This window comes from Taudactylus pleione, unplaced genomic scaffold (genome assembly GCF_031769625.1).
Source record: "Taudactylus pleione unplaced genomic scaffold, aTauple2 ptg000080l, whole genome shotgun sequence".
Classification (NCBI taxonomy): domain Eukaryota; kingdom Metazoa; phylum Chordata; class Amphibia; order Anura; family Myobatrachidae; genus Taudactylus; species Taudactylus pleione.
The window spans coordinates 11,616,268-11,641,673 of NW_028284482.1; the positions used below are offsets into that span (position 1 = coordinate 11,616,268).

Consider the following 25,406-nt stretch of genomic DNA (forward strand, 5'->3'; position numbering starts at 1 on the left):
TAGCTATTATCTTTTAGAAGGTGCTAGATAAATAAGTAGAATCTGATTGGTTGCTATGGGCAACAACTCCACTTCTAAAAACCAGCACTTTAGTAAATATACCCCCTAGAACCCAAGCAACAGTGGTCTTGAAGAGCATTTGTTTCTTAGCACCAGCTGTTATTGTCCCACAGAGACCTTGCACATCTAAGATTGGTATTGTCTGCTGGTTGATATTGGTTATCATCTATTGTTAGAGAACATATGATGAAAAGTTATTTTATAAGGTGTACTGATTCTTCATATTGTGACTAGTAAAGTTGCTATATTTTGTATATTTGAAGCTGTTTTTCCAATCCTGTTACTTATGTTACAAGAGACCCAAATGAAACAGTTTGGTGACATAATTTATACAGAAGTCTTTTTTTTTCATTTTGAACTAATTTTAAATTCTTCAGGTTTACCAAGGAGCAACCCGTTGCAATGCCTTTATCGCCAAGGCTTTTAAATTGGGGATAACATTAAGTAAAGATTTGCTATTGTAATATTTGACCATCCTGGGCTACAGTTCAATTGTGTGTGAATTATATTTAAGAATCACAGTACATTCTTGTTATAATCCAGGGGTAAGTATACAACCCATTGATTTACAGCCATTGTTGAATTAACATTCCCAGCCAATCTTACTACATAGTACAGTAACAGTTATATAGCTGCAGGTTGCTATTTACATTGCACTAGGTTTAGAGCTTCTTATAAGGCTTGCTGGTTTAATCTGACCACTGCAGGGGCTGGTGTGGGTAAAGGGTCCTTCCTTACCCTTCTGAATCCCTGCTAGATATTCTGATAGCCAATGGTTCACAGCTTGTAAGGAACAGACAGCAACAGTTAAGTTCCATAAAATTTCCTACAGTGTCTGAAAACAGATCGTAAAAGCAGAAAACAATTGAACTTTTTTTATGCTATTTTCTGTGCTATTTGTTTACAGAGAAAAATGTATTTTGTTATCCAAACATAAAATAAAGCAATAATATAAAGGCTGTGTGATTTAATTGTGTAGGACCATTTTAAACTGATGAGACCGTTGTGGGGACTGATTTATAGTCTATAACGCTAAATCCAAAATCTATATCTTCCACATTGTCCTTTTTGGTAATTCAGAATAAAACTGTTGAGAAAATAAATGAGCATAAATCAACACAAGCCTGCTGCTGAAGAGTAAAAGGGAGGATGGTGGATGTTCTAATACAGACCAGTATAAACACTACAGTTATTTCATGTATATTCATTTCCGTAAGATACCACTTTTGCTGCATGTGAATGTCACATAATGGCTTCAATCTGCTTTTACAGTAAGAACTTCTTCTAATATTCTATTTTGGACATTACCAGTCTGACAGGTTCCTTTATATGCAGTTGCCAACTTGGTGAAATGTGGATACTGTTGGAGCATGAGGTGATAAGAGCTGCAATTCCTATACATCTGCAATCTGCAGCTCACTGCTGTGCTGTTTAAACTTAAGGAGCTGATCTGAGTTGCCATACTGGCATGAACAGCATTGTTTTGTTGAATTGAAAAAAGAGGATTGGTGCATACTTCACAATGGAATGTTTTGTCATCTTTTTCCTTTGCATAGTTAGCTATTCTGATACTATATTTAGCAAACTTCTCCCTTTTATTACTAATACAAATGTAACTGGTTCTGTGGCTTACCTTGTTTCAAGTAGCCACCCAACATGTATCCTTTACATGTGCCACCGTGCTCTGTATGGGGTTTACAATACAAGTACAATTTTACATGCACTTTTGGTCACAACTGGCAGATTATAAAAGGGCAATGAATCAGAGGATGCCTATACTACAAACTGCCCAAACATGCTTTTTATTTGCAGTCCAAAGCAATAGATTGAAGACCCTGGTACAAACTTCCTTTAGAAAAAAAAATTATATTTTTTTCTACAATGCAGCCTGTTGACCAGTGCATTGTATGACCTGTCTATGAGAATAAATACCTGCTGGCTTCAAATCCATTCTTTGCACCAAGCTGTATCATGGATACTGTACATACCATGCAAGGACTGCTAGTGGAGGAAGCCGTATACTAAATAGGCTGCATTGGGGAGGAGGCACCAAGTATATTGAAAGAAAGAGCACTTACATGCTGGTGTGGCTCATGTGTTGAATAAGCAAATAACACCATAACATCGTCAGAGAACCATTGGCAATAGACTTCTACTTTTGATAGAGGGGTGATTGTTGGCTTATGTTTGGCAGGAGCTTAAGTGGGGAAATTAAATTTGGATGTGATGTGATGTGCTGTCCTGGAACGTCGCATCCACTGATATCGCTAGATTTAAGGTGCGCATGGATACATAGATACAAGTTCCACAAAGTGTAAATATATCTTAGCACGGTTAACATTGACACTTGTTGTTTTAAGTGTCTGATGCATCTAAAAATGTTGTCTTTATATACTGTACACACAGCAGCGATTTGGGAATTTGCTATATTTTGCACTTTTATTCTCCTGTAGAGGTTAGGAATCTCTCTCTATTTCAGAGGTTTCCCAAACTTGGAACTCAAGGCACCCGAACAGTCCAAGGTTTAAGGATATCCATTCTTGATCACAGGTGACTTAATTTAGCACCTCAGTCAATTTGCTTTAACCACCTTTGCTCACCCATGGATATGTCTTAAGCTAGCTACACACTGTCAGATTTTTTTGATTGGGACGAGAAACTGGGCAATTTTCAGCAAATTGCCTGCCCCAATATCTGTGCTACACATTATGCAATTTTTGCATAGAAGCTAGCTAGCGATTATTCACCACACCACACTGATTTTACATCTGTTCACCCACAAGGATGATGACATAGTGACAGGAGAACATAGGAAACGTGGGCAGATTATTGAAAATGCACACACACTGTTCGACATCGGGAAATTGAGGCCGAGACGACAGATCAGATAATGGAAGTAATGCGTTTGTGGATGTTTTCTTACCGCTTTATCGGTGAAACGCTGAAACGATCGTTCATACACACTGTACAATAAATCAGGCCGATCACACAATTATTTGCAAATAGGCCCAATAATTGTATAGTGCACAGTTTCTCAAACTTGGTCCTCAGGACCCCAAACAGTGCATGTTTTCCACATCTCCTCACAGAATCACAAGTGAAATAATCAGCCGCACCTGTGGATCTTTTAAAATGTGTCTGTGAGTAATGACTACACCTGTGCACCTGCTGGGTGACCTGGAAAATGTGACCTGTGTGGGGTCCTGAGGACTGAGTTTGAGAACCACTGGTGTAGTGTGTAGGTACCTTTTAAAACCTGAAGTGCTGGGTTGGCTTGAGGGCCGTGTTTGGGAACCTCTGCTCTATTGTTTTCCCACTTAGCAGTTTACATTACAAATAAAGGGAACAGAGTGGGTATACCAACCGTAGCATCACTGAATTATAACCTGAGGTGTATAAGAGCAGGTCTGCTTGTAAGCTTGCTCAGTAGTGCTTACACAAATAAATCATTTGTATGATGATACAGCATTTTCTCTCCTAGTGGCAGGGGTGTCTTCAGGATGACACTGTCCCCCATCCATGGAGGACTTGTGTATACCCAATGTTTTCATGAGCATGGCATTGTGACAGTATTATCCTAAGATCATGCACCTTTTCAGTAACCTGAAAGCAATGAAGCATTTTTTAAATGATGCATGAGGCAGTCTTTGCCGCCACCATAAATCAGGTCTCCGTTCAGTTCATTCTTAATATTGGCACTGCATGCCATCTGCAATTCCAGACATTGCTGCTCGGTGCCACAGCACAAACAGGCAGTTCTGCTACAAACTCTTAACTTTATACTTTGATATTTTTTTTTGCCTAATACTTGTGTATTACATGCCCTAACAATGGTAAGATGTTAGCAAATAAGCGTTCAGGGGATTGGCTCATTTTCACTGCAGATCACATGGGGTATTTAGAATGTGGTGAAGTGCTTCTACTTTGTAACCAAAGCAGTTTTCTTAAACAATAAATTGTCTTAAATTATGTGTGGTACCAGAAAGCGCTAAAAATGAAGTGTAATAAATATGCCTAAAATGATAGCAAAAAATATATAATAAATGTATAATAAAAACGGATCTGCAGGGTGTAATCAGTTAATAGGAGACACATAAAATTCACACTTACAAGATGTTTATAGCACCTTTTGTGTGAATGTGGTGATTAATGTCTCCTCAGGTTCCGGCACAGTAATGCTGGCCATACACCTGCACGATTTTGGGCCGATTGCCCGATTTTTGACGAGTCATAAGATGGATCTTGTGAAAATCGTGTATTTTTTTTTTGTAAGATCCGATCCGATGCGCGCTCCCGCAGCTCCTATAATCGGATCTTATGATCAGATGTGCAGCACATCTTGTCCATCGTATCGTGTGCAGATGGTGCCATTTATTTTGTTCATGCAATCCATTGTGCGGCAATTCAAGTCATTTCAATGACTGTTTCCCAATGAGCGCGTGAAGCACAGGATCGATCATACGACAGATCCTGTGCTAAGAAAAACAACAAATATGCTGCCTGGACTGCCAAGGAGCTCCGGGGAGTCGGATGGTGAATCGTGTCGTGTGTAAATCCTGGTCGTGCAGGTGTACGGCCAGCATAAGTACTGAAAAACTTTTCCTGTCTTACCCTACCGAGTGATCTTCTGTTCACAGTCATGGCAGCTAGCCGATGTGCTGTTGTTGTTCCTGACCGAGATAACGGCTCCTAGGGTCAGCAGTGTTCACTCTATCCAGCTTTTGGCAAGCGGCTGTACGATCACTGTGCTCTGTCCTGAACGCTGTTAGCGGATAGCCCAGGCAGGGGCAGAACTATGGGAGAAAATGGAGGCGCCTGCCGCCGGGCTCCAGCACCGAAGGGGCACCTCCTCCATTGCCCACAATATATTCACCCCACTAAAGGCTGTAATTATGTACCCTGATTGTACCGTCACGGCCACCCAATACATGGCACCTATTCACGGCACCTGAGAAGCCACCATACACTATTGGAGAGCTACGTGTCAGGCCATCAGCTTCCGCATCTGTCTATAGTCTGTTCCTACTCATTGGTGTGCCAATCCTACTCAACTCCCCGTCCCATTCCTCCATGGCATGCCAATACTCTGTATGCAACTGCGGGTGTATCTGATGGCGAAATGCTACATTACAGTGTGGTGAAGGGAAGGCACAAAATTATAACTTGCCTCCGGGCATCTAGGATGAACTTACGCCACTGAGCCCAGGGGAGTCTCCACGAGACCGTAAAATCACTGTTGCTGGGTGCCTTCCTTCACCAACATGTTTCGTTACAATTAGTAACTTTTTCAAGGTCTCATGGGGTATTACAATTGATCCAGTCCTGTTCAATTATTATTATTATCCTTTATTTATATGGCACCACAAGGGTTCCGCAGCCCCTTACAAAGTACAGTTAGTAGCAGTACAAACAATGCAGGACAAATACACAATTTATACATTGCTGCATTGCCCTTAAATAAGCAGCATGGTGTCAGCAACCAAGGGTCAGGTGCTGTTGTAAATTAAAGTAGGAGTAAGTGAAGGAGAAGCATGTGAGGGAAGAGGGCCCTGCTGGTGAGAGCTTACATTCTCAATAGAGCTCTGTTGAAGAGAACTGGATACATTATTACCTCAAAAACAAAAAAGTATTCTCTTTAAATTATACAACAGGAACCTAACTTATTTAATATTAATTATAAAGTGAAATATAGAAATAAAGTACAGTGATTGTCTCAATAAATGTGAAAATAAACTAATGCTATACCTCTGTATTGTTTACAATTTTATATCAATTATTCCTTATTTAACAATAAATAAATGAGCTCTTAAAATAGTTGTTCCTTAATTGACCTCTTATCTTATATAACTCTCTCCTGTGGAACTGAGGTATATGTAATGAATTCACTTTGTTGCATTTGTCCCACCAATGTTTATTTAATGCTTATTGTAATTACCATGTCATGTTGTGGTTATATCCATGAGACTAAATACATACAAATTAGAGAATAGCTGTTCACATCACGGGTGAGATCAGTCCGTTTACTAGGGGTACAAGCAGTAATTTGAATCTTGAATATTCTTCGGTTTATACATATTGGAATTCAATTAAGACACAATACTTGTTCAATACTTCCTCATGCCCCAATATAGTGTCTAAATCTCCGTATTCGGTATACTGTCAGCAAATAGATGTACACTTGAGACACAGTATCTAACATCAAAGCTCTGTGTCCATTTGCAAGTGCTAATTATGTTGTTTTTGTTCATGTATTAGCATAGAGCCACAATTCACTGTTAATACTATAATACCACTTTTACACCTAAATTCCGGGTCTGATCCGAAGTTGGAACAGGGTTCCAATCCGGATGAGACCCGGAATTTAGCCATCGCCAACCCAGGATATTCCCGAATCGGCGCCGTTCACACCGGTGCCGGGTGTTGAAGTGGACGCTTGGAGATGACGTCATCTCCAAGTGCCACTGAAGCCGGACCCGTGTTAAAACCTGCAAGTTACCTGGGTTGGATTGCCGGGTCACTCAACCTGGCGATAAAACCCTATCCCCTTTTACACCACAGAGCTACCCGGGTTAACCCTGCAATAACCTGGGTTTTAGCTCCAGTGTAAAAGGGGTATAACAGTGAATTGCATTGGAGTTTGTTGCGACACAGTATTACACCATTGTCTCTTATATCCAGACACTATGTCCAAACCTCCGCAATTAATATGCTGTCAGCAAACAGATATTTAAGTAAGACTTAATGTCTATTACCTATCTGTGTATGAGTGCTGAGTATATTGTTATTATTCATACAATGATATAGTGCCACACTTTACTAGTGTGGCCCCTATGAGTAAGCCACTGGTGAAACGTGCATCAGGGTAGGGAGGACATGCTGTATGGTGTCTCTCCTTTTTAATAGACTGACCACCTAATTGTGAAATGAGACTCTTCAATGTGTAAATACGAGAACCGCTATTGTCATGAAACATCGTTTGAGAGGGGAATCTGTACGTTTTACCGCCGGCCACTCAGAGCTCCCTCAATGTCTTTATATGCTCAGTTCTCTCAGTCATGCTCTGATAACCCAGTTTTGCCCTTTATATGCCAGCCTTAGAGCCCTCAGTCATGTCCCTATAAATGCCCAGAGCGCCCCCCCCCCCAGTTATGCCCAGGGTTGTTCAGAAGGGATGGGGCAGACCTGAGGCTGAGCAGCAAAGAGGGCCAGCCCAGAAAGCCAGAAGAAGAATGCAAGCATTAAAGGAAGGGAACCAGAGACTGGATAAAAAGCATTGTCTAGAGCACAGGTTCTCAAACTCGGTCCTCAGGACCCCAAACAGTGTATGTTTTGCAGGTCTCCTCACATAATTACTAGTGAAACAGTTAACTGCACCTGTGGATCTTTTAAAATGTGTCAGTGAGTAATGAATACACCTGTGCACCTGCTGGGTGACCTGGAAAAAGTGAACTGTGTGGGGTCCTGAGGACAGAGTTTGAGAACCACTGGTCTAGAGCAGTGATTCCCAACCTCAGTCCTCAAGGCACACTAACAGTCCTGGGTTTTAGTAATATCCATGCTTAAGCACAGATGCTTAAATCAAAATAACTGAAGTACTAATTAAGTCACCTGTGCTCAACTATGGCTATCCTTAAAACCTGAACTGTTAGTGTGCCTTGAGGACCGTGGTTGGGAACCCCTGGTCTAGAGCATAGAAATGTGATGACCTGCAATCTTTCTTTGTCTTAAATCCCTGCCAAAAGCAGGGTGACTGAAGCAGGCCCCACTGCATTGCTAGCTGTAATAGTAAAAAAGCGACGCTACCACGGATCATGCTTGAAGTGTTATTAAATTAACACTTGATTAAAAATGCTCATTTGTTTGCTGTTAATAAACTTAATGTTTATCCAGGTATTTGCTTAGGTGTGAAAATATGTTCCCACATCCATGGCACTAAAGTGATAAGTTGAAGTTAATTCATACACCTTTTCCACTGCTGCAATAACCCAGGTTATTGCTGGGTCTTCCCTCAGTGGAAAAGGGTCCCTGAAAAACAACTTGGGTCAAGTGATCTGGGAATCCAACCCAGGTAGCTACCAGGGTTGGACCCAAGATGGACCTGGTTAATGGTACAGTGTAAATGGCGTGACCCGGGTTATCAGACCTGGGTCTTGCCTAAAATGAGCCGATGGGTGGCTGTGGAGCAGTCACCTCCCACTTTTTATGACCTCACAAATTTAGCAAGGCAGACCCAGGTTCAGTGTGAAAGGGGCTGACCCATAACAACCCGGATCAAAAGTGCAGTGCAAACAGGGTCTGACATAGGTTGGAACCATATCCGAAAACCCAGGTCAGACCCAGGTTTTTGGTGGAAAATGGGTATCTGTAAGAACTGATTTAGTATGGGAGTCTTTGCCAATTAACTTTGGTATTGTGACAGTATATACCAGTGTCCCAAGAACAGACCTTTAACACTTGATAGACCTAAAATACAACAGGCAGTATTCACGGTTTCAAATGTTTAATAAAACTTGTTTTGCAGAGTAAGTTATCTTCCCTGGAACACTGATGTATTCAAAAACATGTGTATCCAGCATTAAATCATGACTGTGAGCTATACAGTCATCACATGTGATCATGTAAAGCAGGATTTCTATAGTCCTGTTGTTACAACAATTTGTTTAAGAATTTCTTTGTGTGGGATCAGGTGAGATAATTAGACTTACTCAAATGTATTACATAATTTGGAGGTGGTAGACCACAACCAGAAATGAGACACTGGTCAACCTGTCCCCAACCTCAAAAGAGAAGGTTTTACTGGAAGTGAAAATGCTGTCCAATATATTTTAAAGAAGCATACACCTGTCAAACCATAATGCAGGTGTCCTAAGTCGAGCTCAGGGAGGACAGAAACCTCCCATGGAGCAGAAGGGCAAAATACAGTAGGCATTGTGTGCCTACTGTATAGATCTTCAGTGACAGAGGGACCTGGTAGAGAAGCTTTTTGTGTCCTCGTCCAGTCTGGATATGCACCATTGACAAAAGCCAGTGATGAGTAAACAGCCTAGGTGTGTGTGACCACACAGACCAATCAGTTATTCATCCAACCAGCCCCATTGCCACACCACCCTTAACTGGACACCAACGCTTCCAATTCATTCAACTTCTACACAGTAATTGTGTGTTTTGTTGATTTACCTAAATTGCAATATAAATTTCCCTGGAGATATGGATTCCCTTTCTTTACTTCAGTCTCATCTAGGAAACAAATGGCAAAAATATGGAGGAAAAAAAAAAAAAGATTTCCACATTCTTCCCAAAGCTACTTGAAATGGTTCTAAATATATCTATCTAGTTCTACCTATAAGGATACCAAATATGTCTACTTTCATAAGGCCTAGTGTAGCCATAGAAAAAAGTATAAACAAACATATCAGGGTCTCCCATTAGCAATACATTTATTGATTTCAATAAATATTTATTGATTTATTAATGCAGACATCTACAGAGAAATGGATTAGCATCGATTATGTCAATATGTTGAGCAATTCTGTCTTGGTCAGGCCCCTAAGTCTTCAGTATGCAGTCATGCACTGTTGTATCTTTGTCTCAGAGTTCCTCTATAAGTATTGCCAGTCCAGGGGTTTGTTGATAACTGCAGTAACAATCTCTCACAAACATACCACGTACTATCTTATATATAAAATTAATTGCTATGTTTGTTTGTCTGTCCGGTTATGCATTTAGACAGCCCTGCACCGATTGGGATGAAACTAACATGAGGCGGTCAAGATGAATCCTGGACAGGTTATAGTGCGGTTAGGGTCTTGGTCAGACCTCCCATTGGTGTACGCTGGACAGAACTTTGACCCTGGGAGCCTGTTCTGAGCCTTCCACTGGATGGATTTGGACGAAAACTTCAGAGTGGTAACATTGGTTACCAGAAGACATACAGTACTAGGGGGTTGTGGTCCCGGTCGGACCTCCCGTTGCTGTACGCTGGGTAGAACTTTGACCGGGGAGCCTGTTCTGGGACTTTCACTGGATGAATTTTGATGAAAACTTCAGAGAGGGGTGGCAATTGGTCTGGGATGCCTAATGAAGTGGATGGGGTCCCTGTCAGAGCTTGTGGGAGTTCACCAGGCAGAACTTTCCTCATGGGTGTGTTGGAAGAACTGCTAATTATTTTTAAAATGTTAACAATTACATCCAACTCATTGATAACTTAATAACTTGAAGATTAAGTACTTCAGCTAGTAATAAATACACGAGAAAAGTAGCTTTTATCCTCTAAGATTTAATATTTTAAAAAAACAAAAATAGAAAACACAAAAGAGCTTGAAAAAAAATCCAGACTGAAGCTGTCTCTATAGCTCTACAATTACAATGTTACCCATGAGCGCACCTCTCCCTGTTTGGGCTGAGTAGTATTCAGGCCGCCTTGCACGGAGCTTAAAAGCAGTATGCTCGGTTTATGCATGGAAAGGAACGTGAAATAATTAACCAGCTCATTCATATGAATCATGTAGAGAGGGAAGCTTCTCTGGAATAGTGGTACAAGAGGGAAAAAAAACAAAAGCCAAAAATTTTAACAGTTATAGACAGAAGTCAACATGCAGGGATTCCTTCTGAACAGGCAGTAAGACTACATGTAGCTTCCAGCTATTGGTCAGCATAGTACACTATTTCCTGGTAGAGAGGAACAGCAACATTGCCAGTCACACAGAAGAAAGGCCTTTACACTTCCAGCTTAATCTTCTAAGAAACATATCAATGATTAGGTCTAAAATCAGTCAATACCTTGCAAAGCAAAAACTAAAAAAAAAATATTTAAACCTTAAAGTAATGAAAGGCACCTGGCATACACACAGAGAATTCCAGTGACATACAATCTTGAATAAACAGGTGTATCAATGTCTGTCCCGATGTGGCAATGGAATGACTATGTTGGAGTTCACCAGAACTTTTCCCAGGAACAGTGTGCTATAAACAAAGCGGCAGGACCAAGTACTGCTCATGTTCCCACCCTTCAGATGGTGGCATTCCAGGCTGGCAATGGAGAGGGGTCACTCAGAGCACAGAGAGGTGGGTGGCTGAGGGGAGACCAGTCTTCTGATTTCCTGTTCTCCCAAGTCATCAAAAAAAAAGGAAACAAACAATTCTCATGACTGTAGAACCTATACTTTCCCAGGTAGTGGTGCGAGAGAACCAGACATTCCTGTAGATGGTCCTAGGAGTATCTGTGTGGTGGAAAGAAAAGGACATGTAATAAAACAACGCATAATGGATCAGAGCAATTCTGGCAGCAATTTTGTAAACGGTACTAAAAGTCTCTGAATAATGCTGCCACAGCTTTCCCATTGGTAGTGCACCCAAGCAGCAGCACGATTCGCTATTGGGGCTCCGTTTTTAAGGTGTGCCGAGGCTTCCGACACAGCTTCACTGGCCCTGGCAGCGTTAATACATTGGCCATCCTGAGTAACCTGAGGGCCACGCAGATGGCTGATGTTCACACTGCTGCCTATCCGTCAGGACGTGTCTATTTAGACAAGACGCCTCCTGTAGCATTATCATACTATTGCACAGCCGATACGGTGCTCTGCTACAGCGTCCATCTCGGAATCAGAAACTACATAAGTTTGTACCTTCCAGACTCCTGCTGTCATTCACTAATTTCCCCTCATGCATGTCATGATGAAGACACATTGGACTTCTTACCTATATAATGCACACTCGCTGCATTAATAAAAATATATACATAAACGCGCACACAGTGGCTGTACAGTATTTACACTTTATTTCCGATCATCATTGTAATCAAAGTTTATTAATATAGGAACTCTTACTACTGAGGAACACAAATAAAACCAAAATACACAAGTATTCACCCCCTTTGCTAAGATACATCTAAAGTAATCCTGGAGTATTCAGTATTGTAGTCACCATTAATGCAATGAATCCGTTTCATATAATTTAGGAATAAATACACCTGTTTGTGGTGGTGAGATCCTGTCATTGGTTAGCACATTTGAAAACTAGAGCTTCATCATGGAGACCCAATCTCAGTTAAGCCAAGAAATGAATATTGAAAAACATCACTTCGGTTGAGGCTATAAGTTGATTTAATATCCAGTGAAGAATGGATCCAACCTCATGTGGCTCGCTCAAACTTACAATGAAGAATTGGTGAAAACTGCAGGTAAAAGATGCTTCTGTAAAGTATATAAACAAGGGGAGGACTAATTATGTGATGAATTATTGCCTGTTTTTAATTTGACAATACAAACACTTTTTTGTCATTATGGCTGGTTAAAATGTGTTGGATAAAATGTAAAATGTGTTGAACAGGGGCATGGCTTGGAGTAGCTGGGAGTAAGCAGTTTTTCTTCAGCTCTCCCACATAAATCCTGTTTTCCTGGATATACTTGCTTCACAATCGGGGATTTGTTGGTCTACTCCCTCCTGTATGTACTGGAGGGTCACGGCTGGCTCCCGCTGTGTACTTTAAGGCAATATTCCCGATGTAGTGTGGTGGCTGTTTTCTTCTCCTGCTGGCCTGGAGTTTCCATCCCTACTCCTAACTGCTGCTTCTCACAATAATATTTACCTGTTGGTTTGCTTCCGCTACCCAGCTGCCGCTCCTGGTGCTCCGGTCCCTCTGCCGCCAACTGCTTGCCCAGTCTCCACACCGCGCTGCCTTGCTCCGGCGCGCTGAAGACAGCAGCCGCCATTTTGGGACCACTCCTTGCCTGAAGCAGCGACGCTGATGGTCTTGCTGACACATTGATCCGGCCGCTGCTGATTATTACTCTGCGGGTCTCTCCCTGCTGTTGGTGCCTCTGATCTCCTACTGCTCCCTAAGGGATTCTGTCCCTGGTTCCGGTAAACAGATTGGAGAGTTGGCAGCCATTTTATTTTAAGTGCGTATGGTGGTGGGATTCAGCTCCTCATAACAACAGGTCCGGTGATTGGCTGCAGTATATAGCTGTTGCTGGTGAACATAGGTAGTGTGCTAGCCACTACCACTTTGTCTGTACCTGCTTACAGTAACTGCGGATATTCGTGGCGGATTGCCTTACAGTTCCCTGCAGCTGATCATTCAAGCTATTGCTGCCTCCACACAGACTTCTCACTAAACTTGGAGAGGTGATGGCTGTCTCTCCAAGTGATGAGGTTACTTTTTGCATTTCTTATAAGAACCAACAATTTTGGGGCTTATTCTCCTCACCTAGGGAAGTGTCTACGCCTATGTTTGATATCCTTTCAAACCCTAGGCCAGGGATTCCCAACCACGGTCCTCAAGGCACACTAACAGTCCAGGTTTTAGGGATAGCCATACTTGAGCACAAGTGACTTAATTAGTACCTCAGTTATTTTAATTTAACCATCTGTGCACAATCATGGAGATCACTAAAACCCGGACTGTTAGTGTGCCTTGAGGACCGAGGTTGGGAATCACTGCCCTAGGCATTCGGAGTCCACTGTATATATTCCAAGGTGTTGTTCTACATTTCTAGTGGAGGGATCGAGGCTCCAGGCTTTGCCATTCAAGTTTTTAATTTTTTTCTGCATGCCCTTGGGAGGTTGGATGTCTTCATTGTATACATCATTCCAAGTAATTTTCTATATGTCTTTGGGTGAATGGGGATGGAACTATGGCCCTCATTCAGAGTCGATCGCTAGATACAAGCAGTCACTCTGAATGAGGGCGGCCGCTTGTGGTGTGAAGTGCGGCCTCCTGGTCGCTAGCTAATCTGTGGGTTACCACCCACAGCTCTAGCGAGCGACCAGGTTGATGTTCGCGATGGTCAGGACCATCGCGACCATCGGGGCTTGCAACAAGACCCTAAGGTTGGGTCTCAGCAGACTGATCGAGCAGGAGGCTCCCCACTGACATCATTGCTGATGTCAGTGGGGCCGCCCCCAAACGGCAAGCGTTCCGCCCCTCCCCCCTGCCCGCCCCACCCCATCGACAGCTCGCCCCCCATGGTGCGAGACCCGTAGCGACGGAGTGCCCGTCGCTAGCCGGGTCCCGCGCATGCCGGAGCCGGCTCCGACGTGCGCATGTCCAGTGGGCAAACATCGACCCGGTTGTGAGCACTCAGCGCTTGCGACCGGATCTGAATAAGGCCCCATGTCTTTACTTTCACTCCCTGCTGAAGCCTTACCGGATTAATCATTTGATGCCTCTCATTTTTTTTTCATGTTTCAATATCAAGTATTATATCTGGAGAAAAATGTTTCATCCTTATAGTGCAGGAGAGCTGGGTTCAGTCTAGCCTAGCTAAGGTCAACAATTTATTGCCCTTTATCAGTTATGTGCTTTACTATCCTGTTTGTGTGGGTGGGGGGGATTTATGGGTTAGGGTATTGAAGGTTAGTAAGGGAAAATTGGGATCCAAGTATGCCTGGGTTGGGGTTAGGCCATACAGGGTGGGGGGGGTTATGGGGTGTTTTTTTTGGAGGGTTTAGCTTTTGTCTATGTTGGTAAGGGGGAACTGGAATCCAAGTAGGTTGGGGTTAGGCCATACAGGGTGGGGAGGTTATAGGGCGGTTTGTTTTGTTTTTTGACAAAGTATTAAAATTTGTTAATTTTATTTAGTACTATTTTGTATCAGGCTTAAGATGCAAGGTACTTTTGTACTTTTATATGCCTCTAGTATTGGGCATTTATATTTCATATTTGGTATGCAAGCTCATATGGTGCCTGTGCTCTTATTGTTTATTGAGGTGCTCTCTATGTCCTGCTAAGGGCCGTATTCAATTAGCAGCGAAAACTGCAGTTTTTTCACCCAAAAAAAGGCGATATTTTTGCCAAAAAACAGGCGAAAACAAAATTGGCGCAAAAAAAACTTGAGAAAAGTTCTCTCCATCACAAACCAGGTGAAAAAAAATGCAAAATCCCTATTTTTGGCTAAAAATGTGGGGATTTCTTTCAGAACCCTTTGGACACCTTCTCCTAATGATAAATTACACTCAAAAAAATTTGTAAGTTGTGCACTTTGGCAAAAAATTACAGCGCAATTTTGGGTAAAAAAAATAAATAAAAACCAATGAAAATGATACAAAGCTATTTTTTTCCCAGGAAATTACTGTTCCACGTAAATTGGGGGTACATTAAAATGGGTGCAAGTATATTTTCGTGTCGTAAATATACAATTTTAAAATCCGTAAAAAATGCCTGCTGCGACCGAGTGCGATGTTTAAAACACTTGACACATCCATACGTCCCCCCAAAAATCAGACCCAATACATTAAAACCATTTTCAACGTGTTTTTTTTCTTTTTTTTACCCAAAAGTTGCGTGGTCGTTTTTCGCAACTTACACATTTTTTCATTTATCATTAGGGAGGGTTTCCAAAGGGTTCTGAAAGAAATCCCCACATTTTAAGACAAAAAAAGGGATTTTGCATTTTTTTTTCGCCTGTACTGGGATGGAGAAAACTTCTCTCCATTTTTTTTTTTCGCCAATTGCGTTTTCGCCTGTATTCTGGTGAAAATATAGCCTTTCTTGTCGAAAAACAGCTGTTCGCCACTATTGAATACGGCCCTATATTGGTTATTTGTCTTTACCTATATTTATCGCCTGATTGTATCCATCTTTGTATATCATATGTCTGCCATTATTATTTGTTGTTGGGTGCTTATTTTTGGGTCTCTATTGGGAATTATGCCAATTCCTATAATACAGAATATTATTCTGTTAGTCAGTGACCATGTAACTTGTTCTGTAACTGAACAACAGTATATGCTTAATTAGTTTCGTGCTTTTGATCGCTACTGATTCTGTATCAGGCATAATTTGTAATGGAGTCAATATATGTGTAATTGTTTTGTTTATGCTAGTATAAAAACAATAACAATTATTGAATAAAATAAAAAAATAAAAAAGTGTTGAACAAATCAATTGTGAACCCATGATGCAAGAAAATACAATTTGAAAAAAAATGCAAAAAGGCTTTTATTTTTTTACTACAAATTAAAAAGCTGTAATAAATTGAAACTTCAGTTTATTTATGTCAGTATGAAAGCATAATTTAAGTATCTTGCTTGTATTATACAGGGTATCCCATAATAATGGGACAAATTTTATTTTTAATTTTCAAGAGCGTGGGCACTCAACCATCTTTAAAATGTATTTTACATTCACATTCTCTACATTTGAAGTCCATGCTATACACCTCTTCCAACCAGTACATCTCCGAGTAGCTGTCATTTACCGTTCCCCTGTCTCTCCCTCCAAGTTCTTTGACAACTTTGCTTCCTGGCTCCCTCACTTTCTCTCCTCAGACCTTCCTTCCATTATCCTAGGTGAATTCAATATTCCAGTTGATATCCCCACAGAATAATCTGCCTCCAAACTCCTCACATCTTCATTTGGTCTCTCCCAATGGACTTCCTCACCCTCCCATGTGAGTGGCCATTTGCTTGATCTTGTCTTCACTCACCGTTGTGATATCTCTGATTACTCCAATTGCCCATTCCCCCTTTCTGACCATCACCTTCTCTCTTTAAACCTGTCCCTCTCTCCTTTCCCTCCTCTACCACCAAAAGCCACATTGAGGCTATCGACACCGTTTCCTTTTCTTCTCTTCTTGACTCGCTTCTCTCCCCTATTCTCTCTCTCTCCTGAACAAGCCACTTTCCTATACAATGCCTCCCTTACTTCTGCTTTGGACTCTGATGCTCCGGCGATCACTACTCACACTTGCAGATCTACTTCTCAACCCTGGCATTCCAAATGCACCAGAGCGACAGTGGAGAAGATCAAGCTCTAAGGCAGATTTTCTCCATTTCAAATGTATGCTCTCATCCTATAGTGCTGCTCTTTCCCTCTCTAAACAAAATCCTCATCTCCTCTCAGTCCTCTAATACCCAGCGTCTCTACACCACTTACAACTCCCTCCTTCGCCCACCCCCTCCTCGTCTCCCCTCCTTGCTCTCTGCCCTTGCCTTTGCTACCTACAGTACTTTACATCTAAAATTGATTCCATATGTCAGGACATCATATCCAACCAGTCCCCCTGCTCTCCACCTCCTCCTTTCCCAGATCACCCATCCCATCAACTTTACCAACTCTAACATCCTTCTCCCCTGTATCTGGCAGGAAGTCACGGCCCTCATCCGGTCCTCCCCCCCATTCCACCTCCCCCCTTGATCCTATCCCCTCCCGCCTCCTCCGCTTCCTCTCTCTTTCTGCCTGCTCCCATCTTGCCCACCTCATTAACCTCTCCCTCTCATCAGGCACTGTTCCTTCTGCATTCAAGCATGCCCTTGTCTCCCCTATTATTAAAAAAACCTACCCTTGATCCTAACCTTCTAACTACCGACCCATCTCTCTCCTCCCTTTTGCCTCCAAACTCCTTGTGCGGATTGTCTACAACCGCCTTACCGCTTTTCTTTCCTCCCACTCCCTCCTTGACCCTTTTCAGTCTGGCTTCCGTTCTCTCCACTGAAACTGTCCTCACGAAAGTCAGCAACGACCTCCTTGCTGCCAAATCCAAAGGCCACTACTCTCTGCTCACTCTTCTTCATCTCTCTGCTGCTTTTGACACTGTGGACCACCATCTCCTGCTGCATATCCTTCACTCCCTTGGTCTACGTGACACTCCCCTCTCCTGGCTGTCCTACATCTGACCGATCTTTCTGTTTCCTCTCATGACTCCTCTTCCCCACCACAGCCTCTTACAGTAGGTGTTCCACAAGATTCTGTTCTTGGACCGCTCCTATTCTCCCTCTATACTTCCTCTCTAGGTGAACTCAGCTCTTTGGACCTCCATTATCCTCTCTATAGTGATGACACTCAAATCTACCTTTCCTCCCTTGATCTCTCCCCCTCTCTTCTGACTCGTATCTCCAACTGTCTCTCTGCTATCTCTTCCTGGATGTCCCAGCGATTTCTTAAACTTAATATGTCTGAGACAGAGCTTATTGTCTTCCCACCCTCCCACATAACCTCACTTCCTATTTCTTTATCAATTGATGGCATAACTATCTCATCTAGTCCCAAGGTGCGCTGTCTTGGTGTTATCCTGGACTCATCCCTCTCCTTCAAACCACATATCCAGAACCTTTCGCAGTCCTGTCGTTTCCATCTCAAAAATATTTCCAAGATCAGACCCTATCTCACCCAGGATGCTACTAAAACCCTCATACGCTCACTGGTCATCTACAGATTGGACTACTGTAACCTCCTCCTATCTGGCCTCCCCAAATCCCATCTCTCTCCTCTCTAATCTGTCCTTAATGCTGCTGCACGGCTTGTCTTCCTCTCCAAACACTCAACATCTGCCTCCCCTCTTCTACAAGCCCTCCACTGGCTCCCCTTCCCTTTTAGAACCCAATTTAAGGTGCTCATGCTCGCTTACAAAGCCCTCAGCCATTCTTCTCCAATATACATCTCTGATTTCATCTCCCTTCACTTTCCTCTCCGCTCTCTTCGTTCAACTAATGCACGCCGCCTTTCATGTCAATTGATTACTTCCTCCCACTTCCAAGATTTTGCCCACACTGCTCCCCACCTCTGGAACTCTCTCCCACTCCCCATCAGGCTCTCCACCTCTTTGCAATCGGGGTCTCAAGACCCACTACTTCATCAAAGCCTTCCAGCTATCATCCTAACTCCCTGCTACATGCCCCTTCCTCCCAGTCTACCCCATCTGTGTCAAACCTGTGTCTTCCCCTACCTTTTAGAATGTAAGCTGTTACGAGCAGGGCCCTCTACCCTCTTGTGCTTCTCCCTACTTTAGTTTCATCTACTTCTTATTCACCACTAGGGCACCAAAAACTTGGTTGCTTTGCTCTGTTGCTTATCTGGATGTTATGGTCGCTAATGTAGCAATATATATTATCAATGTCTTGGTCCTGTATTGTATTGTTCTGTAAGTCGCTTGTCAACAATTTATGTACTTTGTAAGGCGCTGCGGAACACTTGTGGTGCCATATAAATAATAATAATCGATACTTAAGGTTACAGCGGAGCAGAGAAGCTCTCACCCACTGGCTGACTCGTCTAGTCGTGGACACACACACTGTTCTCTTAGAGGTGGTGACCAACTAAGGGATGTGATATTCAAACCTGTAACAGTGCTTTAGTCCTTAATAAATGTGCTTGTTCCAGTCCTAGATGCTTGCATTTAAAATGTGCCTATCATTATGGGACACCCTGTAGATATATATCTCACCTGTCTCTGTTGTAGCTGCTGTTGTTGCTCCATTTGCAATTTCTCTGTCTCAAACACTACTGGCAGTACCAGAATCATGAACGAAGTGGTTCCTATCCACAGCGCTGAGCGAGAAAAACTGTAATAAAAACACAGGACAATAAAAGAATGATGTACTGGAAAGCATACAAAGCAGCAGCCTTAGTATGTTTTAATCTGTCTATATACATTTATAGTAGATTTAAATGTTAATGCACAGGGAACTTTACATACAGGACCTAGCTCTACCTCTTCCTGTCCAACAATGCATCGACTTTTAACAGAAAACTGCACTGATGCCGCACGAAGGCCAAATACACAGGCAAACCTTAAAACTGTCAATAATATAATGAGTTAATATAACACCCAAAGACATACAAGATCATGTAAACATGTACAAAAAGCAAAACAATAAAATGTTATTATATATTGAGAAGTAAAATTCAAAATGTATTCTGGCGAGGGGGCTTTCTTCTGGTAGCACAGTGTAACTGAGTTAGTTGGCTGTTTAGCTTTAAAGAAACCATAACTAATTTCATGAGCCAATCGCATACACTGTACCGGCCGTGTGTACCTACATGTGCATGGCTTAATATTGGAGACAAGAGTATGTTACTGGCATAATCAAGGTAGCTCTCCCACCTCCCACCAAGCTGAGTGCAAGACCCCTAACTCACACTGAAATGCTAGCTCTCCCAAGTAATACTGAATACAGAACCTGTACTGACTACACAGAACACGGTGGCAGAAGCTTTTTATCCTGCTAGTACTATAGAGCTTCTCTGCTTTTCATACTTGGGCCAATCGCATGGAACCGCTAATTCCAGCAAAGAGTGTGTAATTAAATTAGAATATTATACCAGAAATCAAGGTTGGACTCTCATTGGCTGCTGCTGTTGAAAGCCGTGCTGGGATCAAGTGCCTGACCCCAGCATCGGCACAGCGTCCGTGCCCGGCGCTGGGACAGTGTTTGTTCCCAGCGCCGGGTAAGCCACCGCGGCGGGTACCTGGTGAAGGGACCGCCTGGTCCCTTCCACCAGTGGCGGCGAGAGAAGCTTGGCTCTGGGCGTGAGCTGAGCGGAGCTCGCTGCCCGGAAGCCAAGTAGCGGCGGCGGTTGTTTGGCACTGGCCGCGAGCTTTTGGCTCGCGGTCCAGCAGCCAACAGGAGGCAGACGCGACGAGCCAATCGCGGCTCGCCGCATCATAGCCCCGCCCACTCAGGGAGTCTTGAATAGACGCCGCTGAGCGGGAACATTCAGTCCATCGGCGGAGGGGAGGAGTGAAGACCTCCCGAAGACAAGAGAAGAGCGGCGTGGCAACAGTTCCGGCGGCCGCGCAAGAGGCCAGAAGATGGCGTGATTAAGAAAGAAGAGGCGGTGCCGCTGGCCAAGACGGGCCTGCGGCAGAAGACGGAAGCTGAGGACCGAAGAGGACTGCAGGGGAGGAAAGCAAAAGAGCTAACGAAGCTCCCCCCGCAGCCTCTTCCACCGTACCGGTAGGCGGCCTTGGGCCACTGGTATTTTACTCCTTCCTAGACCACCAGGGTTGTCGGGCACTAGGCCCGTGGGATAAATTCAGGCAATAGGCCTGTGGGTCTATAGGCGGGCACAAAGCCCGGGCAACATAGGGGGCATTAGGCCCAATTGAAGGTATATGCCCCCCAAATAGGTGTGTGACTTGGGCATTAGGCCCGGGTCACTAGAGGGCCCACCTATTTGCCCTTTAGTGGCCTAGGCTTAATGCCCAGGTCACTCACACCTATTAGGGGGGCAGATACCTTCATTGGACTGCATAGGTGGTCTGAAAGGCATACGGGGGGGGCACTGCACAGGGGGACTAAAGGGCATTAATGTGCGGCATAATGTGTAAAGGGCATTAATGTGCGGCATCATTTTGTAAGGGGTATTACTGCATGGCATAATGTATAAAGGCTGGGCTTTGCTGTGTGGCATAATGTGTAAAGAGCATTAATGTGCGAAATAATGTGTAAAGACCGGGCATTTATCCTTTGATAAATATGCCTATTACCTAAAGCGTTATTCATAGGCTAACCATAATATCACTTTAAAACGGGACACGTGAATTAATTACAAAGGTTCTGTGACTGTCTGACTTCATGCGTAGATTTCACCTGGTTTTAATGAGCCACAGAACCTGTGTAATCCATGTGTCCCAGTTTAAAGGGTGATTTAGTAAGCCTACTTATTCACTATGGGTTTTGTGAACAGACAAGTCATATTACCTTAAAGATCATGGAGGCATTAAAACATGCATTTAAGGGGCTTGTGGGGATATCTGATGCTGTTGGGGGTATCAGATCTGCATTTTAGGGGCATGTGGGGATGTCTGAGGCATATGGGGAGCTCTAAAGCATAAAATTATGATGGGACCAAGAAATGGTCAGGTAGGACCCCATTTTTTTTTAAAGTGCTGGGTCCCACAAATTTTGTCGCTCACCGCGATCACTGTATCTCAGCAGTTTGTTGCATTAGCTAAGTATGCTAGAAGCACCAGAGAGCTCAGGCAGGAAAGAGGAACTGCACAGGTTGTGACAGGTACAGGGTGCTAGAATGAACACTATAGGTATAATATTGTTCAGCTTATGGGTGAATCAAAGTTATAGATACTATTATTGAATTGTCAGTGATAATATATTCTGAGTAATGTTATCACTCACACAGCAAAGTCCCCCAATACACTGATGTGAATCCGTAAATAAAGAAAATGTTATTCTATTTGTATATTCTATTTGTATATAAAATCCAGGCATCTCTGTTAGAGACATTTGCAAACACATGACAGATCACTCACCACTTCCCTGTGCTTTTGCTAAGGGCATATTCAATTAGCAGCGGGATTTCACCCGCGGCTTATTGACAGGCTAAAGTCCCGCGACGCGGGGTTTAGCTATTCAATTAAAATAGCTATATCCCCGCGTCATTACACCGGGACTCTCGCGCGAGAACACACTGATTCTGCGAGAACTGCGGAATCAGTGTGTTTTACCCGCTTGCGCGAGGCTGAATAGGGCGGCCTCATGCTGATTTTACCTCGCACCTACATGAGGTGCAAGGTAAAGTCATACAGTGGGGACTCGCGCGCGGGGTCTCAGGGACACCCGCACGTGTAATCCCCGCTAATTGAATCCCGCCAGCGCGAACAATTAGCCGCGGGGTAAACCCCGCGGCTAATTGAATATGCCCCTAAGAGTGCACCAAACTGGAAACAATAAGAGTTTCTATATTGGGTCATGTGTTTTTAAACTGAGCGCTAACTTACTCAGAGGTACCCCATGTAGATTTTTCTGTGTGTGTGTGTCTGAATTATAATGCTGTGACGTTCGGTACCTACCTATAAAATTTCTTGGCTGCACAAATGGAATAATCAAATGTCAAGCCCGCTGCATTTCGTAGACTGTCAGGGAACATCTCAGTCAGTCCCCAAAGTCTTTCTGATAGTGTCTCATCCAGCTGGATAAAGGGAAACAAAAAAAATTACAAACTTTTCAAACTCTAAAGATAAAAGCTCAGAATACAACCAACAAGTGGAACTCTTTTATTTATTTATTTTTTCTTTATCTGCGTTACTGATTTCACCCATGATTTGTGGCAGGGGAGGGCATTAACAGGCTAATAACAGTTATTGTGTTTCAGACATCAGCTGCAATGTCCAATGAGTAATACATAGTGAGAAGTTGAGAGTGATCCTGTCTTGCACCCAATGGAAAATATGAACCCAACAACTAGAAGACCACCCAAAAACAAATATTTCATGCACTGTGTACTCAAACATATCTGGTGATAAATAGGATTGTAATCGTGTAATGTGTAATGACCTAAAACACTTTTCTGCCTGTCAGAAAATTGTGCTAAAAATTATTTTGTATCATTTTCATTAATTTGTGCGCTTCTTATATAGTGACACACCCTGCCACCCACTGCTATGTAAGAACAGTGTTTCCTTTCAGTACAATGAAAGGATTAGTATCAAACACTTTAGATACATTTTCCCCAATCTCAGATTAACAGAATTACAGGCCACACATTAAGAAATAGATCTAAAATCATTTAAGCAGAAGACAAATAACAGTTATACAGAGAAGTAAGATAACCCAACGCATTTCCTATACAATGGAAGCAGCATGACAGACATGCTAACAGGCTTTTAATTAAACTAAACAGTGATTCAATTAAAAAAATTAGACAGTAGATAATAGTGTTGATTTTAGCACCCTGCACCTGTCACAAATCATGCAGTTCCTCTTTCCTGTCTGGTGTGTCACGCTCTGCTTTGGTGCTTCTAGCACACTCTGGTCTGTATCTCAGCAGTTTGTTGAATCAGCTGCAAGAAGCACCAGAGCAGAGAACGACACAACAGGCAGGAAAGAGGAACTGCACAGTTTGTAACAGGTGCTAGAATGAACAATAGAAAAGATTTCAAGCAGGGACTGATGTTAGCTATCAAACACTATGGGTCTAATTCTGAGTTGTACCCAGGTCTGTATGTGGCCACATCTAGCAATTTTAGCAAACTGCGCAGGTGTATAGCAGACATACACATCTTTGCAGATCTCCAGATGATTCGGAGTTGGGACAGATCCGGAAGCTTCTCTGCAGCAACAACGCGAATGCGCGTAAAAAAATTGTTTGGGGGGGAGTGTTGTGGGCCTGCAACCAGAGTTGTTTTATATTCTGAGTCACGGCTATGTAAAGGACACGTCTACTTCACACGGATCTCTCGCACCCAGCATAGGGTAGGTGTAAGTACTAATGATGATGGCAACGAATGCAGATGGGGAAAAGTGGGAGATGGGGAAAAGCTGGAAAACATGCAAATAATAGCGTTATTCCACTGGCAACATATTTGCATTCGGTATGCAGTAGCATTTGGAGGTGCAGTCAACTCAGAATCAGGCCCAATGTGTGCACTGTGCAACAAACCCCATCATGCAATAGGGTCACACTGAAATGACTGCGGCATGCTCAAGAGCTACAAATTAAAAAGACAAAATGACATTTGCAGAGCAGCCAGCAAGGGATCTGCCCAAAGCCAGGCGGTCTGACATGTGCCACAGCTGCAATGGGGACAGCCAGATGCAGGGTGGCATTCACACTACCACCAGGACCTCACCTCCTCGTCATCTTCCTCCTCCTCTTCGGTGTCCAGATTCCTGACCTCGCTCAGCGCGGTTTCCAGGGGCAGCTCGGAGGGGGAGGACATGTCGGCTCAGCGTGCGGGGAACACACAGGGGTCAGCTGGCAGGAACTGCGTCATCGGAAGCGCCCGGCACATCACCATAGTAGAGAGGAGAGAGAGAGAGAGAGAGAGAGAGAGAGAGAGAGAGAGAGACAGGCACATCACCATAGAGAGGAGAGAGAGATGAGAGGTGGACACTGACAGAGCAGTGAGAGGCCGATAGCGCTCTCTAGTGTTGGATTATAAATTATAATATGTCATTATAGGACGTGGAAGCCTTTTTTTTTATAAAATCAAAACCCCTGCTTCTACTGGAATATATTCACATTGCAGCAAATGGGCCTTAATTGAATATTGTAAAAATGGTTAACAGAGCGTTTAGTACCTAGTAACATTGGTGAGGGCAAGGTCAGGGCACAACCAGTGTTTGCAACTCATGGGTCCCAACTGTCCCTAATTTCTTAAAATGAATATACCTGGGGCTCCCCCAGAAAGGTAGTTATGAAATATATTAGTTTGTAGGATGTAGATCACAGGTTCTCAAACTCGGTCCTCATGACCCCAAACTGCATGTTTTCCAGGTCTTCTCACAGAATCACAAGTGAAATAATTAGCTCCACCTGTGTATCTTTTAAAATGTGTCATGAGTAATGAATACACCTATGCACCTGCTGGTTGACCTGGAAAACGTGAACTGTGTGGGGTCTTGAGGACCGAGTTTGAGAACCACTGATCTAGATCATTGTAGGTTTCTATGTTAAGTGGTAGGTGGCATCCATGAGTATTGGTTCTTAGAGCATTGGTCCTGACTGCATGCTATGCAGGGTTTTTGTTATTAGCAATAAGTATAACCCATGAGATTAGGTATCCCATATTCAGCTGGGAATCACTATGAATGACCGCCGGACGTCAGCTCGGCGGTTCAAATCCAGACGCCGGCAGCCCGATGGGTGAAAATCCCGACAGCGC

General features: G+C 43.2%; 1 protein-coding gene across 2 annotated transcripts; it reads right to left on the minus strand.

Annotated features, from left to right (window-relative positions):
- Nucleotides 1-9,467: 9,467 nt before the first annotated feature.
- On the minus strand, nt 9,468-25,008 carry TOMM22 (translocase of outer mitochondrial membrane 22). Of its 2 annotated transcripts, XM_088468089.1 has the most exons (5): nt 24,914-25,008; nt 24,372-24,506; nt 22,593-22,711; nt 19,224-19,341; nt 9,468-11,279 (listed from the first exon to the last, which is right to left on the minus strand). In XM_088468089.1, the coding sequence occupies exons 2-5, from the start codon at nt 24,459-24,461 to the stop codon at nt 11,217-11,219; spliced, it is 390 nt and encodes a 129-aa protein (XP_088324215.1). In that variant the 5' UTR covers nt 24,462-24,506; nt 24,914-25,008; the 3' UTR covers nt 9,468-11,216. The 2 variants fall into 2 exon arrangements, with proteins under 2 accessions (XP_088324215.1, XP_088324214.1); XM_088468088.1 differs by lacking the exon at nt 24,914-25,008 and having other exon boundaries at nt 24,372-24,568.
- Nucleotides 25,009-25,406: the final 398 nt, after the last annotated feature.

What these genes read in the sequence shown, in the direction of transcription:
- TOMM22 (XM_088468089.1), bottom strand. Translation starts at nt 24,461, where the DNA reads ATGTCCTCCCCCTCCGAGCTGCCCCTGGAAACCGCGCTGAGCGAGGTC. An exon ending in GCAGCCAAGAAATTTTATAG is followed by an intron (nt 19,342 to 22,592) that starts GTAGGTACCGAA and finishes TTTTTATTACAG; the next exon opens with TTTTTCTCGCTCAGCGCTGT. An exon ending in AGCAGCTACAACAGAGACAG is followed by an intron (nt 11,280 to 19,223) that starts GTGAGATATATA and finishes TCCACCACACAG; the next exon opens with ATACTCCTAGGACCATCTAC.